The 18,754-nt window shown below is 50.0% G+C and overlaps 1 protein-coding gene across 3 annotated transcripts in view; it reads left to right on the top strand.

The window, feature by feature from the left end:
* LOC116854408 (nodal modulator 1) overlaps nucleotides 1–18,754 on the top strand; it is a 55,641-nt gene that overhangs the window by 34,700 nt on the left and 2,187 nt on the right. For 2 of the 3 annotated variants that reach the window (XM_032836221.1, XM_032836223.1), the window contains exons 22-30: nucleotides 63–189; nucleotides 1,670–1,783; nucleotides 2,630–2,757; nucleotides 3,941–4,082; nucleotides 7,496–7,579; nucleotides 9,008–9,118; nucleotides 11,166–11,267; nucleotides 12,717–12,836; nucleotides 17,176–17,268. In XM_032836221.1, the coding sequence (XP_032692112.1) occupies nucleotides 63–189; nucleotides 1,670–1,783; nucleotides 2,630–2,757; nucleotides 3,941–4,082; nucleotides 7,496–7,579; nucleotides 9,008–9,118; nucleotides 11,166–11,267; nucleotides 12,717–12,836; nucleotides 17,176–17,268 (1,021 nt within the window). The remainder of the gene's footprint in view (nucleotides 1–62; nucleotides 190–1,669; nucleotides 1,784–2,629; nucleotides 2,758–3,940; nucleotides 4,083–7,495; nucleotides 7,580–9,007; nucleotides 9,119–11,165; nucleotides 11,268–12,716; nucleotides 12,837–17,175; nucleotides 17,269–18,754) is intronic. The other variant, XM_032836222.1, reaches the window with a different exon arrangement.

The following is an 18,754-nucleotide window of genomic DNA, read 5'->3' as shown; positions in this document are numbered from 1 at the left end:
GCTGATGAGGCCGCCCGCAGGTGTGACACACAGCCACCCAGCATCTCCTTGCTTTTGTCCAGCGTGGGGCCCCTGCACAGCGACCTGGAGTACACTGTATCCTCGCAGAAGGAAGGCTATGTTTTGACTGCGGTGGAAGGAACCATAGGAGACTTTAAGGCATATGCTTTGGCTGGCGTCAGCTTTGAGGTAATAGGTTTTAAAAAGTGGTTTTATTGAGGTATAATAATTGACATACAGTGAACTGCACATAAAGCCTAAAATTTGATTATTTTAGCACATGGGTACAACCTTGAAAACAGTGACAGTCTACCACCCCACTGAGTTTCCTTGTACCACCCCGCCCCGCCCCTCCTGCTGATCTGATCTGCTGTCACTAGTGGGTTAGTTTGTGTTTCCTAGAGTTTACACAGATGGAATCATACAGAATGTTCCCTTTTCGGGGGCTTCCTTTCACCCGGTGTAATTTGGAGACCTGTTGACTTTAGCTTGTTTGTGTACCTTTTGGCGAGTGTTTCAAGCTCTCACCCTTAACTGTGCTATGTGTAAAAGGATAGAATGTTCCTTGAGTATTTGATGTCATTCTCTCTTCCCTCCATTCTTCTTGGGAAGAAACATGCCATGTGGAGTCCAGAGTCCAGTCTCGAGGTCCTTGAGTGTGGTTCTTTTCAATATAGAGGTTCCAAGAAAAGCAACACAGATGACCTCTTGCACAAATTTCAAATTCTCTTGTGCAGGATGCATTTTAAAGTAAATCAAAAGACATTCCAACTGGGAAGAATCGTTGAGCCATAAGAAATACCCTGGATTATCAGGAACTGCTAAAATCCGTAAGAAAATGGCAAACCCCATAGAAAAAAGAACAGCAAAGTATAGGAAAAAGCAATTGGCAGAAGTCATCCAAGTGACTAGTAAACCTAGGAGCAGCACTCAACTTCACCAAATGCAGAGGAAGTTAGGGGAGAAACACTGGGTTTTAGGTTAGATTTGCAGTAGTTCAGACAATGGCCATTTTTCGGAGCTTGTGTAGGGCCCTGGGCGTGGATGATTTATGGAACTGGAGGTGGCTCCAGTCGCTTCTGTGCGCAGTATGGTGGCATCATTTTGAATTCAGAGGGCACGATGTCCCGGCCATTCCCCTAGGAATAGAGGAAACCATAAGTGCACAAAGATATACCTGTTTCCGGACGCTTTGATGGTCCCTCCTTTTCTGTTGCAAAAGTAGGTGGCCGGTCTGCGTGCTGCGGACGGCCGCCCCCTGCTTTAGGATGCTGTGCATGAGGACACAGTGCGCAGGTGTGTGTGGCCTGGCAGTGCGGGAAGTAAGAACCAGTGTTGGGCATGAGGGGCAGTGGGGTGCAGGGCCGTGTGGCGGGGTCCCGTGCTTGATCCACCTGCCCTCCCCTCTCCCCTGCCATGAACTTGCCTGTCAGTCAACACTAGCCTGTGGTGTTTTTGTGCTCGTGTGGGCACAGAGGCAATTCTGGAAGGCTGCATGCCAGACTCTTAACAGGAGTTACCCCTGGGGTGGAAGAGTAGACGTTCTGTCCCCCAGCAGATCACGATAAAAGAAACACAACCCAGAAGAGTTGCCTCTTGACTTTTGAAACGTTGTCTTCAGTGGGGAATGGGAGTCTATGTTGCTCTTGTCTTCCCTTCTCGCCCCCAGATAAAGGCCGAAGATGACCAGCCCCTCCCCGGGGTCCTCTTGTCCCTCAGCGGTGGCGTGTTCCGTTCCAACCTCTTGACTCAGGACAATGGCATTCTGACGTTCTCCAACCTGGTAAGGTGACCTGTGGTTTAGCGCCCGCCGGTCATCCCCCCTCCCCGAGAGCGTGGGGAACGGCATACGTGACTTCTGCGGTGCTTGACAACATGAGAACAGAGCCCCGGCGTGGAGTGTTTTACGTTTCTTAGGGGACCAGCCGTAATTAGAGTATTGCTCTTACTAGAACTTAATGTTGCTGATTCATGTTCCCTCCGCCGACGTGTCTTGTCTTCTGGCCGCCGGCTTGTCACGACGACAGTGTAATTAATTACCGTGGCCGCAGCGGCTCCTCTCCTCGGCATCCCTCTGCTAGACCACGGCGTCACGTTGTTGACAATGCCGAGGCTCATTTGGGGGTTAGCTTGTGTTTCTTCTGCAAACTATGGTCCACATGGTGGGAGGATAGCACCGTCTCCCTCGAGATGGTGTCCGGGGCCCTGGCCGGTGGGGCCTCAGGAAGTATACGTTCATAGGCCGTTCTGTGAGTTGTGGGAATAAAGTGACCGCTGCAGGGACGTTGCCCGCAGGCAGTGAGGCAGCTTCGAATCTTCTCTCCGGGGCATCCTTGCTGGGTCATCGCAGGGAAGCTACTTGACCTCTCTGAGCCTCAGTTTCTTGATAAAATTCAGGTTGGCTGCTACTCCACAGAGGTACCGTGAGTACCTAATTCTGCCTGCTGTTACAGTTGTCATTGCTGTCACTGTAACCCATTTACAGGGGAGCTAGAGTCACCGTTTCTGTCTGTGCGGGAAGTGCCAGAGCTCTGGCGGCCACACCCCTGTCCCTGATGCCTTTAGTTGCCCCGGTTCAGCCACACCTAGAGGTGGCAGCAGAGACTCCGTTTGGGCTTTCTCTCGGCAGAGCCCTGGCCAGTACTACTTCAAACCCATGATGAAGGAATTCCGGTTCGAGCCGTCCTCGCAAATGATTGAGGTGCAGGAGGGACAGAACTTGAAGATCACCGTCACCGGCTACCGAACGGCCTACAGGTGCGCGTCCCGCCTGCTCCCCGCTCGTCCGGGCCTGGGCTGGGGAGTCCCGCTCAGGCTTCTGTTTCCTGGGAACCCACCTCCCCCCGTTCAGGAGCCACAGGAGATACGAGAGCAAGTCCAGAGAGTGTTGACTGCTGCCTTTTTTTCTGAATTCCTCAAATTAGTGATTCCGTCACAAAGTTCCTATTCTGAAATCGGTCTGAGCAAGCCCATTTAGTTGCTTAAGTTTGATTTTTACAAGGGCTTGAAACTTCAATGAAATTTTAAGAAGGAGGAAATGAACTCACTTGAGTAAGGCCTCAAAGTGTTGGAGAGAGGAAGAAGTGTTAAGTTTTCCTCCATTCCTTGTCTCCCAGCCACTCACATTTTCCAGTGTTTCAGAGACGGGCAGAGACGGTTTGCACAAATGCTGGTAGGCATAGACGATACACTGTGTGTCAGCTCTGTCAGCCCTATGGAGCTGTAAGATACGGACACGTGTACACACACCACACGCATGTATTTGTAAAGGTACACGGAAGCACTTGAGGTAAAGACCGATTAATCAAAAAGTTGAGGAAAAAATGGGCCGTTTTCAAATGAGTGTGTGGAATGAGAGAGAAACTGATTCCGTTTCATTGGATGCTTCAATATTTAAAATACAGTTTAATGAAAATAAGACAAGGTGGAATAAATTAAGGCTTAGCTCTTATTTATTTATTTATTTATTTAAAGATTTTATTTATTTGTTTGACAGAGATCACAAGTAGGCAGAGAGGCAGGCAGAGAGAGAGGGGAGGGAAGCAGGCTCCCTGCTGGGCAGAGAGCCTGATGCGGGGCTCGGTCCCAGGACCCTGAGATCATGACCTGAGCAGAAGGCAGAGGCTTTAACCCACTGAGCCACCCCAGGAGCCCCAAGGCTTCACCCTTTTTAATTGTAATTTTCTGGAGCATTCCTTCAAACGTGTAAAGAAGAGCAATTGATGACAGTCTTCTGGCTGGCTCAAGCCTTCAGGCAGGAAGGCTGGATCCAGAAGTGACCCAGCCTGGACTGAATGGCCGGGGTCGTCGGTGACAGTTCTCTGGGCTGTTGGGCACACCGTAAATTGCTGGTAACGCGGGACACTTGACTGCAGATCCTTCGTGTGCTTCAGAAAACCGTGAGACTTACCATGGTCTGTGTCTTCTCTTGTCACTCTAGTTGCTACGGGACCGTTTCTTCTCTAAATGGAGAACCGGAGCAGGGTGTAGCCGTGGAGGCAGTGGGACAGAATGACTGTAGTATTTACGGAGAAGACACTGTGACAGATGAGGACGGGAAATTCAGATTACGTGGATTGCTGGTGAGACTTGGGACGTTTTTTGTTAGTGGGTCTTTTCACACTGTGTGCATAGGTGTCTTGTGGTGTCCCAAAGACTGGTATGAATGGGCTGGGCAAGGGGCTTAGGGTTGGGGAGTTAGGGCTCTAGAATCCTCCTAGTCCCTGTCTTACCTGGCACAGTTTACCTCTCATTGAGCTCACACATTGGGTTGGGGTTTTGTGGCCAAATACAGTTGGAAAACGGTGGGTCTGCTGGAGCTTTTGCCTGGTATTGGGTAGTTGTGGCCTAGGCCAGGGCACTCAGACCAAACGTCTGTGGGGCCGGAAGAGGCGTGTGAATGGCCGGAGGATGCTGGGTGTGCACTAGGGAGTGGTGAGGACTGTGGTGAAGCCCAGAGCGGGGCAGCTACCACTCCGCTCCTTATAGCCACTTGTGAAGACAGGCTTGGCGCTGCCAGATCCTTTGAATTGTCAAAAGACAAGTTAGAAGTTCAGATTTCCATGTGAAAGCTCCTGACTTTTAGGTGTCAACAAGTAATTAAGAAGAAAAAACCCCCACAAACGCACAACTTTTTTGTGTGGGCCAAACAACCAGCTCATTTGTCCTTTTGGCGGCTCAGTTGCAATGTTCGGTTCAGGGTTTCTGGTGCTTCCTCAGTTCGTACTCGTGCGTTCACGCGTTTGCTCATTCAGCAGACGTTACCCATATCCTGGGTGGTCGCTGCCAGCGTGTGGGTTGGACCGTGCCCACTGCACTGGGCCCCTTCCCCGGGTTTTCACTCTCGCACACGATACTCCTAGCTGCCCGCACGGACAGGCACACACAGCTCCGCAGCAGGCTCCTGTTTGCCCAGATCATGAGCTGAAACGTCAGCCAGGTTCCCGGTTTATTTAGATATTTAGTTGGGACACGGCTGTTCTTGCCCCCAAACAAAAAGCATCCCAGGGTCACATACTGGGGTACCTGGGAGGCAGGTCGGAAGGTTGCCTGGTGAGCTTGGGGTGTTCAAGCTGAAGGAGGATGGACTTGGCGGGGTCTTCCTGGCTGTGCCGAGGACTGGAATTCTGATGGTCCGGCTGGATGCACATGAACTGGGTGGGCTCTGTGCACCACTCCATCCCATGTTCTCAGAGCCATCAAGATGACAGCTACCTTGCCAGGCTTCGAGTCTGCACAAGTCTTACCGCAATGCTCCTTTCTCGCTGTCCCCTGCTCTGTGTTTGGGGGGAGCCCCGCCCCCGAGGAACGCGTGGCCTCCAGGCCCCTGCCTTCCTGTGCAGTGGTTCCGAGAACAGACAGGCGGGATGCCGTCTCGGGCCACTGCAGCCAGGGTGGGGGAGAGGCGTCCGTTGGTGGCAGCCAGGTGCTCGGCCTCACGAGGCCAGTGGAGGCCCAGCCTTTGCAATTCCGTCATTTGCTGGCTGCACGGACGCCCTTCCGCTCTCAGCTGCCTAGGTGTGAACCCCGCTTCCGTCATCGCTTAGCTGTTTACATTCAGGCAAGGGGTTTGTCCTTTCTGTGTCTCCTTCATCATCTGTAAGATGAGGATGAGAGTGAGGTCCACCTCAGAGCTCGGCCGTGGGTGCTAAGTAAGTCGGTGTTTCTGGCACACGTGGCAGTCGGGCACCGGGACTCAGTGAGTAGTTGACAGCGTCGACACACACAGCTTCCCCCCGAGAGCCCTCATCCACATGGCCAGCTCAGGTCTTGGTTTGTAGCTTTGTGGTCCAGCAGCTTGAGAAGGGGTCTGGTGGGTGTCTGTGTAGGTCGAGCTTAGGTGAGCTTCCCTTCCCCTGGGTGGACTCTGTGTTCTTGGCCTACCTCACTCTCACGGTTGCGGGAACGCAAAATCTACATCCCCTTCTTGGTTCTTCCTGTGTCTTGCTGGCCCGGACGTGCTCTTCTAAACTTACCAGCTTAACACGTTTTGTGTAATTAAACTGCAGAGAGTTCGTTTCCTTCTCCGGCGCAGTAGATTTCTGTTTTAATTGATGCTCTAAAGACACCCTCCTCCTCCTCCTTTTAATACGTGGTAATTTATTAGTGCTCTTGGTAGTTTTTGGAATCACCCTGGGGGCCACCCACGTGCCAGGCCACAATTCTGGGGGGACATCCTGGGCCATTCCTCAGCCAGTGTTTGGGATTCAAGTTTGCCAGTCTCCCAGAGGACACCAGGCTGGAGATCCCTTGTTGGAGCTTTCCCGGCCCCAGTCGGGACTCGTTCATCCATTTCACCTTGGGCGAGAAGCTGCGACACTAGATTCCACTGCCAAAGGATGAGGGCAAATCCCCAAGTCCGTCAGCCTGGGCCCCAAGTGAGGAGGGGGCCGGTTGGGGTGGATCAGCTGCCTGGACAGGCTCCCGGTGACCCAGGCGCGGGAGCGACTGGGCAGTCCCGTCCCCTTTTCTGCCCAGGTGACTCCTCATGTCCCTTCCTCTCTAGGGCACAAATGGCTCTTTTGAGCTGAACCCAGTACTGCCAGCCCTCACTGAGCTGTAAAGTCGATGAATGTGTCTACCGGCAATCATAAACTTGTTCTCGGTTTTAAAAAAAGTAATGGCTTTATTGTCTTTGTAAAGGTGCCATGTGCTCATTATAAAATAGCTCAAGGAACGTATCCAGACAGTCAGAATCTTAAAAGAGAAAAAACACACCCTATAGCTATCAAAGCGCCCAGTATTTTAGGAGACCAGAACGCTTTTATCCATGCTAGTTTAAAAATCAATGATTACATCTTAGGGTTGTCCCCCGTTAGCTGCGTATAGACGCCTCTGAACTCGGCCCAATGCTTTAGATCCTAACCTGTGAACAGCTCAGTTGTGCCATTGATCGGGAATTGGTTCCTTGGAAAGCTTCTTAGAATGATGATTTTCCATTGATCGGGAATTGGTTCCTTGGAAAGCTTCTTAGAATGATGATTTCTTTGGTAAACTTTGTGTCCGCATGTAAAATTGAGCAAGAGAATAAAAAGTTTGAGAACTGATTTTTCTAAGAAGGAAATTCTCAGATCTCACTTGGCATAAGTCACGTCCATGGTAAGCATTTGGGAGTATCATGGCTGATGTCACTCTGCGTGTAAATGCAGGTGGGGAGAGGGGAACGTAGAGGGGTGTGGGGTGGAGTGGGGTGGGGTTGGGCAGCCAGGGAGACCGATTTTATCAGAATAAGCATATTGTGCTTAGCAGCTTTGAAGCAGGAAGCCACACCTAATTTTTCTTGGGGCTTGAAGGAACTGCCGACCTCCAGATACATGTTTCGTCCTCAGGGAGTTTCTAGAAGGGACTCTTAAGAAGGTTAACGGGCCGCAGACAGGGACGGAGGTGGGGCAGGGACGGCGGCGTGGTTATGCTGCGGGCCTGCTGTTGGAGCAGGCTTGGGCGCGGTTCGGGCGGTAGGCCCCTCCAGACACCTGACCCCTGCTTTTGCTCGCAGCCGGGATGTGTGTACCACGTGCAGCTCAAGGCAGAAGGCAACGACCACATAGAGCGGGCCCTGCCCCACCACCGGGTCATCACGGTAAGGCACGAAACTGCAGCGGACGGAGAGTGGTATGAGTGCTTCTCCCCGGTCAGAAACACTTCAGGGCTCCCCTGGGTGGCTGCCTTTCCTCTGCTGCAGGGGGAGCTCTGGGGCCTAATTAAGGGTCCTCTTAGAATGGTGTCCTCTTCACAAGCAGCGTCTCCTGCGGGGCTTTAGTGAGCAGCATTTCTGTCCTGAATCCGGAGAAGTCTGAGCAGTTGTCTCCTCACTCTTCCCCCGACCCTGGCAAACTCTGATCATTATTCTCCAAGTTGAGGACCTCAAGGTCGAAGTGGCATTTGAGATCAAGGGAGGGTAATAAAGACAACATGGGCTTTATTGGTGGCAGGGCCCCTGATTTTCTTATATCCAGATGACCCTGTTTTTAGGTGGGTGGAATCTCTTGCTATTCTGGGTCACGACTTAGCTCATGGGTCCCTAAAGAGGCAGCGCTCCCTCCAGGTCACAGGAAGGAGCCTGGGAATCATTTGAAGTGAAACTTTTCTCCCACAGAGTGACTCTCATTTGCTTGACTGGAGGGTTTGGGTAGGATGGGGGGGGTGGGACATGCTGCCTCTTGGTGGCTTGGTTAGATGGCATTAGGCATGAAGGTTATGAGGCGTCAGGAGAGGGGTGTGCCGTTTAGGACCATCTGGCTAAGAAGTGGATTTTCTTTTTTTTTTTTTTTTTTTTTTAAAGATTTTATTTATTTATTTGCCAGAGACAGAGGGAGAGAGAGTGAGCAAGCACAGGCAGACAGAGAGGCAGGCAGAGGCAGAGGGAGAAGCAGGCTCCCCGCCAAGCAAGGAGCCCGATGTGGGACTCGATCCCAGGACGCTGGGATCATGACCTGAGCCGAAGGCAGCCGCTTAACCAACTGAGCCACCCAGGCGTCCCAGAAGTGGATTTTCTTGATGTCTTTATGGCATCTGGCATTTTAAATGTCTGTGAGGGCAGCATCTTACGGTCATGTGTTTCCCTGCCACAGTGGCTAAGTCCAGGGTCATGGAAAGTCATGAGGACCACAGCCTGGCAGATACAGAGGAAGGGACCAACGGGAGGGGGCGCACACCCACCCGTGGGGCAGTCGTGCCTCAGCCCCTGCTGATGGCCGCCAGGCAAACACATCTGTCTCAGGTTCCAAGAGAGGCTGGAAAACCTGGCTTTTTGTGTGTATGCAATTTCTCTTTAAATTTTTGGCAAATAATGGAAACTTAGGAAAAAAGGTTCTGTGCTAGTCCAACAGAACGTGTCGTGGGCTAGCTGTAGCCCCACCTCCTACTGCCAGTTTGTGCCCTTGGACTTGGATGTGGACAACTGAATAGTGAAGTTTGCTATGAAACAGCGCCTGGGATGTCACCCGCTAGAGTAGAAGTTCCTCTCCTGGCTTCCTCGCCACCAACATTGTTCCTGATCTCTTTCTAGGTTGGCAATAATGACATCGATGATGTGAGCATTATAGTTTTCCGGCAGATCAATCAGTTTGACTTAAGTGGAAATGTGATCACTTCCTCCGAGTATCTCCCTACTTTATGGGTAAGACCGGCTTTTTACGGTGAAATTTCTGCGTTCTTTTCGGCTCTGAGAAGAGCAGGAGCAGAATATGCAGACTACCCAGCACTCGCTTTAGCGCGCTGCCGCGAGAGGCGATGAGGGCTGAGGCTGAGATCCCGGCGTGCGTCTGGGAGAGTGCTTGCTGATGGCCTGGGGAGAAAGGCTTCGTACTTAGAGATTAACTGTTTGTTTAGCCATAGAACAAGTCTTTGGAAGCATTGTGGTAGCAGCCTAATGAATGCTCCATATGACCTAGAGTCTAAAGCAGAGAGGTAACTTTAAGGCAGAGAGCCTTGTAACTTTTATTCTATATTATTTTTTAAACTTTTTTTTAGCAAGATTTTTTTTTTTTAAGATTATTTATTTATTTGATAGAGATCACAAGTAGGCAGAGAGGCAGGCAGAGAGAGAGGGGGAAGCAGACTCCCCGCTAAGCAGAGAGCCCGATGCGGAGCTCGATCCCAGGACCCTGAGATCATGACCTGAGCTGAACGCAGAGGCTTAACCCACTGAGCCACCCAGGCACCTGAACCTTGTAACTTTTAAAATTCTGTCCCGGGTGGAGGCAGTGGGGGGTGGGGGACTAGTATCGGGCAGTCTGAGCCGCGTCCTGCTGACCCTGCCACCACGGGCAATCACTCCGTTCTTCTGGACCATGGTTCCTCTGCTGTGAAATGCAAGAGCTGAGATTCCGCGCCCTCTCAAGATATCTTCAGCTCCTGACCAAATCTCCTTGTGTGCCGTTAAGGAAATGTTTATACCCTGCTCTAGGATCCCTTCAGAAATGTCCGTGAATTGCCACAGGAGTGTGTTTTTCAGAGATGGTTGTAATTTTATACACGATGGCGCGTTGGGCTTGGCTGAGAACGTGCACTGAGATTTTAACTCCCCTCAGAGCTTGCTCTTCCTTCCAGCTTAACAGGCGTGTTGCCTGTGGGGACCAGACGGGCAGGGCCAGAGCAAAGCGGGCTGGGTGGGCTGTGGGGCAACCTGTAGCAGACAGGAGGGGATGGCACGTCTCCATGTGATTGTTGTCCTGGCTCACAGTTGGGGTCACCTCCCAATTTCCTAGAGAAGCTAGAAATTAGAGTTACCTGAAATCATCTGGTTTTTTAAACATGGCCAGTGAACTCACATTTGCTCAGAACACCATATAGGGCACAAGAATGCATACATGGTCTTGGATGTGACCCCTGGTCTCCAGTCTGTGACTTTTATTTTAGGAAAATGCCTTGTGACTCGTGTGTTCTGTATACAGGTGTCTACTTGGGCCCCGGGGAGGGGCACCTCTGGCTTCCTCCTGTGGCAGGTACAGGGCGGAGCCCCCAGAGCCATCAGCGTCAGCCAGGACTGTCCCTCCTTCACCTGTCCCATTGCTCGCAGTAGTGACAATGAAGACAGGCCAGAGAGAAAGGCTAGAAACAGGACTGAACTCCTGGAAGCAGCCTGGACAAGCCGATGCGAAAGGAATGTTTTGAGCTTAAGGAGTGCTGGTGGAGTTGAGGGTACAGCATGTGGAGAGGCCATGCTGGGTGGCGCCTGACCTTCAGTGATGTGGCTTGAGCCCCAGGTGCCACCACGTACAAATTGTGGAATTTTAGGGGGTACAGTCTCAGGGCCTACCTATGGTTAACAATGATGCCCTTCAGAGCCAGCGTTAGTGATGGCGTGTGTGCAAAGTGCCTCTTGCTTCCCCAGCATTCATAGCTGTAGTAGAAACTATTCCTTTTACTCTTATCATTATACTAACTGTTACCATCTTAAACATTAACCTAAGTTGCCACAATCGATTTTAAAAATCTTAACATTTCTATGCAGGTAATGGAACTGGGAGTCTCAGGTGATCGAGGGATGCATTATGTATTCTGGCCGGGGGTGGGCGGTTTCTCTCTCAGATATCTGCATTCCCAAAGATCCTTCTCTCCGCCGAGAGCTAGGCCATCCCGAGGAAGAAATGAAGTGTTTGAAATGAAATGTTGATTGTGTTTTAATTTCGAAAGCACGCCCTGCCTTGTTTTCTGCTCTCCAGGTAAAGCTTTACAAAAGTGAAAACCTTGACAACCCAATCCAGACGGTTTCCCTGGGCCAGTCCCTCTTCTTCCACTTCCCACCCCTGCTCAGAGATGGCCAGGTAACTAACACCGGTGGCTGCATTCCAGCCCATGTCTTCGTCTAACTCTACTTCTGTGTTTAAGGAAGGAGTTTTCTCCTTCCTAATACCTCTTTGCAGACATGGTTGACATGCTCTCTGAATCAGAGGAGGTTGGGTTCTATAGAGTTTGTTTTTTTAATTGGCTCTTTATCTGTTTACAAAAAATCATATACATCCATGCAGGAGATTTTTTGGGGGGAGGGGGGATCCAGAAAGGATCCCATCAATTAGAAGTAGCCCCTGTTCATCGTGCTGATGGGTATCCTTTCGTCTTTTTTCATTGTGTGCTTGTGTGTCTGTAAATAAAAATGTACAGGTGTATTTATTGTAATAATGCAAGGCTGGGACTCTTTTGTACATTGTTCTGTATAGTCTGTACTTTGCAATGAAGAATATATGAGAAGTCTTTTCCCTGTTCTTAAACCTTTGTAACGTGGTTTCTCGTGGTTGCATAATAGTCTCTAATACAGGAAATGCTATAATTTATTTAACTAAGCCCTTAATGGTGGACATCATTTATACTGCTTATGGAATGTTTATTATCAGTTGTATTTGGACAGAGCAAGCTATTGCAGTTGTCATGGTGACAGCAAACTTTGCAAAGAATTCTGTTCTTTCCTGGTGGGCCTGGCATGTGGTTTATCAGTAGCGAACCTACCTAAGACATTTTCTGTCCCGGCTTCTTACCACCTGCCCCGGGGATAATAAACTATGGCCCTTTTTAGGCAGGAAATGGCTGTAAAATAATGAAATAGATTCCAATGGACCCTTGGAGTCGCTCCCCATTTCTCAAGATGCCCTTTACACTCGCCACCGTAGGCAGCATAGCTCTGTGGAAATAACGTGGGCTTTGGGGGCAGACTCCCCCTGGGCTCACCGCCCATAGTGAGATGGGAGCAATAAACCTGACCCTGTCCGTGGCTGAAAGCAGAGCAGGTGTCTGCCTCATGTAGTGCTCGTGGCGTCTAGCACACCACTGGGGCTCCGCACGCAGGGCTGGGATCACCACTGGTATCATTCCAGAGATGCAGTGTTCTTAGAACTCGGCCAGCTAATGAGCCACTTAAGTTCCGTCCCTTAAAAGTCAACCTCATTTTGGATTGAAAGCAGTCTTTCTCAGTTGGATCGTGTATCTCCCTCATCAGAAGTGGCTTGTAATAACTTTCTGTGTTTCATAAAGTCAGATCCTCAAAGGACCACAGTTACGTCGCTGTTGAATATACTAATACAGTAATGCCCCAGGCTTTGAGAGCTTTACTGGAATATGCCATCTCCAAGATGCTGGGGACACACGGCTGTCACTGATAGGATAGCCCACTGAGCTTCCTGCTCTGAAGTTAGCGACCTTGGTTTGGATGTGTAAACCGGGGGGTTTCTTTAAACGCAGTAAAGTCTTTCGTAAAAGTGAATTCTTTTGCTTGTGCACAGAACTACGTTGTGCTGTTGGACTCCACGCTCCCCAGATCCCAGTATGACTACGTCTTGCCTCAGGTTTCTTTCACGGCTGTGGGCTACCATAAACACATCACCCTGATTTTTAATCCCACGGTAAGGAAAAGGGGGAGTTCGGAAACAGCCGATTGGAAAACTGCACGACCTGTGCTGGGTTATTAGTGAGGGAGGGCAGGTGTTTGAGGGCTGTTTGAGCTGCAGGTCCCTTTTGCATTCTGGATTTCTCTAGATGCTTTTCTACTTTTTCGAGTTCTGGTGTCTTCAGTTCCCTTTGAGAGGGAAGCTGTCAGTGAGGGGAAGGGGATGTGTTTAGGTCAGTGGCTCAGGTGTGACTTTCTGGGAGAACGGTCACCGCTCTGTTGTGGTTGGGGTGTTGTGGTCCTTCCGCAGGAGGCACGGGACCCCTGACCTGCCCAGATTTCTAGAACCCAGGTGCCAGTTTATAGGAAATAGAGAGGACACAGGCCTATAAAGGATGCTGCAGGGATGTAGTGAACCTATAAGTGTAGGTTGTGGGAAACTGGGGGACATTAACACCTGGAACCTGATTTATTCGACAAATTGCAAGAGAGAGAAAAAGCAACACAAATAGGTGGGGTACCTGTAGATTAAAAGAAACTTGCTTGTTTTCAAAATTGTTATTATTTTAAAAATTATTTTTCAAAGATTTTATTTATTTGAGAGAGTATGAACAGGGAGGGGGCAGAGACAGAGGGAGAAGCAGATTTTCCACTGAGCAGGGAGCCCGATGCGGGGCTCGATCCCAGGACCATGAGCTCCTGATCTGAGCCAAAGTCAGACGCTTAACCCACTTAGGCACGCAGGTGCCCCGGACCTAGCTCGTTTTATCAGCCGCTTGCAATATGTAGACCTCATTGGATCGTGTGTCAAACACACTAAAAACCCACAGGACAAACAAACCACACACTCACGAGATGATTATTTAGATCAGTGCTTCCCATAGCTGGCGTGCAGTAGAATCACCTGAGGATTAAACACACAGCAGTCCCAGAAATGGGCTCCGGGGCCCAACCTCAGACCTGCTGATCCCGGACTTGGGAGGCAGTGAGAGTAGAGCCCCCGGAGCTACAGTAAAACAGAAGTCTGGCCTCCGAGCTACTGCACTGGTCACTGTCAGTGGGTCTTTTCAGCGTGAAGAGTCAGAATTCTATTTTTTTAAAAGGTAACTGTGTGCAGAGGACCATATTTAGCTACTCCTTGTTCCTTTTTAACAGCTGCGCTACAAAGCACTCCTCCGTGTGGCTGTTGCGCAGTACGTTCAGTTAGCCCCTGCTGGATGGACGTTCGCGTTGCTGCTGGTTTTCTGCTGTTCCAAATAACCCATTAGTGATTGCCTTTGTGCATGCATGTGTCTGAGTGCTTGTCAGGCTGTCTCTGCAACAGACCCAGAGAAGTAGAGGGGCAGGATCACAGGGTCAGTGCATCTGGAATCTTGCTGGACGGGGCTGCTTTCCCTCCGTGGGGCTGTCCCGTTTGCATTCCCACTAGCAGTGTATGATGGCAGCCCTTCCCCAAGCAGAGCATGTGGTCAGATTGAAGAATGTTCGTAGTTGGGTGGATGAGAAATGGCATCTCCACACCGCTGTCCTCTGCATTTCTCATCCTTCCACGTGGTTAAGAACCGCTTCTGTGTTCCCTTTCTGGAAACGGTTGACTTTTTTCTAGATTGTTGGTCTTTGTCATCTGTTTTGGAAGCCCTTTGTCTATAAGGGAGTCTCACCCCTTGTGATACATGTTGTACCTATTTTTTTCCCCAATTTGTTTTTTCATTTTGATTATGCAAACATTTATTTTATTTTTTAGGTTAAATATGTCAGTCTTTTTCTCATTGGTTCTGAATTTTGAGTCATAGTTTGGAAAGTCTACCACACTCTGTTTTTAGAGGCATTTCTTTTTCCTCCGGTACGTGTATGGTGTCCTTTTGTACATTTCCATCTCTGTCCATTTGGAGTTTTTCCTGGTGTAGGGTGTGAAGAATAGTTCCAAAGTGATCTTTCCCACATGCAATCACGTTACCGTTTTGTGCTTTTCGACACCGTCCTAGGTGGGAGGTAGGTAAGAATTATTTTCTGTCATCTATCGATGGGACCCGAGGAGAGACTGGGCTGTCCAGGTTACCTGCTCGTGCGCAGCAGAGCTAGGATTTGAATACAGTTCTTCTGCTGCCTTCTGGGCATCTCTGACGAGGGACTTGTGCTCAGTGACTTGGCAAATAGGATTTTACCTGAAGTAGAGAGTTTTCTGATGACTCCAGGAGGAAGCATTTTCCTTGCTGTCCATGGTGGACACCTGGTTAGAAGTTGCCAAAGAGATGAGTATGTAGGGACTATCGGTCCCTGTGGGGGGAGATCGCCAGGCCCGGGAGAGCAGACGGTCCCTGTGAAGGGCACGGATGGTGGCTGTCTTTGACATTTCCTAGGCGCCCCCCAGGAGACTCATCTGGATCCAGGGGAACACAGGCAGGGGGACACAGGCAGCCCCCATGTCCCATAGCTGCTGCCAGGAATGTGTCTGTCACCTGGTTGCATGTGAGACCAGGGCACCAAGTGACAGGTGCAGGGTGTGCCTACTCCTGCTGGGCCCAGGCAGGGGATTCACTGCTGATCCCCACAGCACACCTTGTGCCATTGCTCACATTTGACCGTAGCTCAGAGAGAATAAGTAACGTCCCCGCGGTTCGTCAGCAGAGCCAGGACTCAGAATGAGGTGGTTTGTCTCACATCCCACGGTGTCTGGAACACTGCAGCCTCGTGACGGGTGGCTCCGCGTCGTGCGTTTACGAGGGCACACGTAAGCACTTGCTTTCCTCGTCTGTTGACATGCAGACCGCGAGCCACATCACTGATGTTTTTATTCAGTATTTCATGCACTACTTGGCACTTTACGTAGCTGGTCTCGTTGAACCTCATGTTCCCCTGCTGTGGGTGCTGTTCGGATCAGTGCCACTTAAGACTGAATGAACCGCGGCTTCCCATGATTGCCCAAGGTCACGTGGCCAAACCCGAAAGCCTTCATCCCTCTGCAGCATCCCCATTAAGTATTTACTTCCGGGGAGAATGTGCTGGGACCCAAGATGTGGCGGATAATCCAGGAGTAGGCAGTGGGAGGTGGAAATCTGCTCCTGCCCTGATTTCTTCTGTTTTTAAGAGACCATCCCTTTCTGCCTCAACCGTCTCGAGTAAAATGGCCCCATCATCATTCTCCAGCCCAGATGCTCTCAGATGTGTTGGTCTCAGGATACTATTGCTGTGTTCCAAGTTGTTGAGAATCTAAGAGAGCTTTAGTTTATGTGTGTGTCATCTCTCTTTATTATATTCCATGAGCTGTCAGAGTGACGAAGTCATCATGTAGCTTCTGGAATAGTCCACTGTTCAGTTGTTTGAGAACAAGAGCGAAAAAGATGCATGATTTCTTAGCATAGTCATGAAAATAGTTTCATCTTGAAAATCCCCTGAAAGGGAGTTCCCGGACCACACTTTGAGGACCAGTGCTCTGTCCCCTTAATTTGTTCCGTGATTATCTGAAAATTTCTGTTTATTTGTTCCCTTTGTGCGGGTGGAGGGAGCTAGGGTGCAGGTTCCTTTGCCAGTACAGAGATTCAGCATCTCAGGGGGTTTAAGAAGATGGAAGTTTCTGTCTTCTGTCAGTATCCAGGACTGAGGAGTCCAGGGATGGTGTGGAAGCCCCAGGGTATTAGGGACCCAGCCTCCCCCTCTCTTGGGGTTTTGTCATCCTGTGGCACTTCTCCCTTCTCACAGATGACACATCTGACTGGCAGGAGGGGAGGACATACCACTGCTCTTTTAGGGAATGGCATGGATGTGTTACGGAACACTTTCGTTCATGTAGCCTTAGCCGAATTCTGTGGCTGTCCCAGCTGCAAGGGAGGCTGGGAAGTGTGTGTAGTCTGATGGCCCAGGTGAAGGTTGGGGGTTCTGTTGGAAGAAGGGGCAGGTGGCCAGTGGGACACAGGCAGCAGCCTGCCACATCTCATGGGGGCTAATCTCTGGGACTGTCTCCTTTGTCACTGGGGACCTGAGCCTAGCACCCCTGGTTCCCAGTACTCCCTTGTAGGAAAGAGCCCCTGTGTGTGGCTGGGGCTCTGCGCAAGGTGGCCCTTCTCAGCCACAGGGATGGCCTGCTCTCCACAGCTCTTGCTTTCCTTGGGTAGAGGAGGAAACTGGTCTGCCCCAGAGCGGCAGAGAGCAAGCCGGGAGTGTGTGGGGAGCAGAGGAGTCACCTGACAATGTATCCAGGTCACTGCCCTTGCTGCCTGTGGAGAGCAAGAGCTGGGTCACACGGGGTGCCTGGGTTCCCGGCCAGGTGGGCTGAGGCGGTGTGGTGAGGGGAGAGGGTGTGGGCTGCAGGGAGTGGAAAGTGTGTAAAGCAGTGACAGTTCTCTTGGTGTCTGCAGAGGAAACTGCCTGAGCAAGACATCGCGCAGGGGTCCTACATCGCCCTGCCTCTGACGCTGCTTGTCCTATTGGCCGGCTACAATCACGACAAGGTAGGAAACCCAGAGGCCTGGTGAGAAAGCACCGTGTGCGGGGGAGCGCCGTCCCGCACCACCGGCAGCTGTCCCGTGTTACAGAAGTTACACGAAGGCCTCAAGTCCCGTCCCCCAGCTTCCTGTCTCTCTTTCTTTTGCTATCTTTCTTTTTAAATTTTTAAATTTTTATTATTTTTTAATGTTTCAAGTTTTTATTTAAATTCTAGTTAGTTAATATACAGTGTAATAGTAGTTGCAGGTATAGAATTTAGTGATTCATCAGTTGCACACAACAGCCAGTGCTGATCACAAGTGCCTGCTTAATCCCCACCACCCGTTTCCCCAGCCCCCACCCACCTCCCATCCAGCAATCCTTAGCGTGTTCTCTGTAGTGACCAGTCGGCTTCTTGGTTTCCCTCTCTTTTTTCCCCCATGTGCATATGTTTTGTTTTTTCAATTCCACATATGAGTGAAATCATATGGTATTGGTGTTTCTTTTACTTACTTCTCTTAGCCTTCTGTTCTCTAGATCCATCCACATTGTTGCAAATGGCAGGATTTCATTCTTTTTGATGGCTGAGTAGTATTCCTGTGTGTGTGTGTGTGTGTGTGTGTGTGTGTGTGCGCGCGCGTGCGTGCATGCGCATGCAATTAACCATTCATCAGTTGATGGACACTTGGGGTGCTTTCGTAATTTGGCTATTATCGATAACACTGCTATAGACATAGGGGTGCACATACCCCTTCGAATCAGTGTTTCTGTACCCTTTGGGTAAATACCTAGTAGTGCAATTGCTGGATTGTAGGGTAGTTTTTAACTTTCTGAGGAGCCTCTAAACTCATCTTCAGGGTGGCTGCACCAGTTTGCATTCCCACCAACGCTGCATGAGGGCTCCCCTTTCTCTGCATCCTTGCCAGCATCTGTCATTCCCTGGGTTAAATTTAGCCATTCAACTGGTGTGAGGGGATACCTCACTGTAGCTTCGATTTGTCTGTCCCTGATGATGAACGGTGTTGAGCATCTTTCTATGTGCCTCTTAGCCATCTGGATGTCTTCTTTGGAGAAATGTCTATTCATGTCTTCTTCCCATTTCTTAACTGAAGTATTTGTTTTTTGGGTGTTGAGTTTGGTAAGTTCTTCATAGATTTTTAGATACTAATCCTTTAGCAGATATGTCATTTGCAAATATCTTCTCCCCTCCTGGAGGCTGCCTTTTAGTTTTGTTGACTGTTTCCTTTGCTGTGCAGAAGCTTTTTATCCTGAGCAAGTCCCAATAGTTCATTTTTGCTTGTTTTTCCCGTCTGTGGAGACGTGTGCAGCAAGAAGTTGCTGCAGCCGAAGTCAAAGAAGTTACTGCCTGTGTTCTCCTCTAGGATTCTGTTGGTTTCCTATCTCACATTTACGTCTTTCATCCATTCTGAGCTTATTTTTGTGTGTGGTGTAGGGGAATGGTCCAGTTTCGTTCTTCTGCGTGTAGTTACCCAATTTTCCTAACACCATTTG

The sequence above is a fragment of the Lontra canadensis genome, unplaced genomic scaffold, assembly GCF_010015895.1.
Source record: "Lontra canadensis isolate GAN:19392208 unplaced genomic scaffold, GSC_riverotter_1.0 scaffold91, whole genome shotgun sequence".
NCBI classification, from domain to species: domain Eukaryota; kingdom Metazoa; phylum Chordata; class Mammalia; order Carnivora; family Mustelidae; genus Lontra; species Lontra canadensis.
Note: the sequence above shows the minus strand (reverse complement) of the source record. Positions and strands in the feature narration are given on the sequence as shown.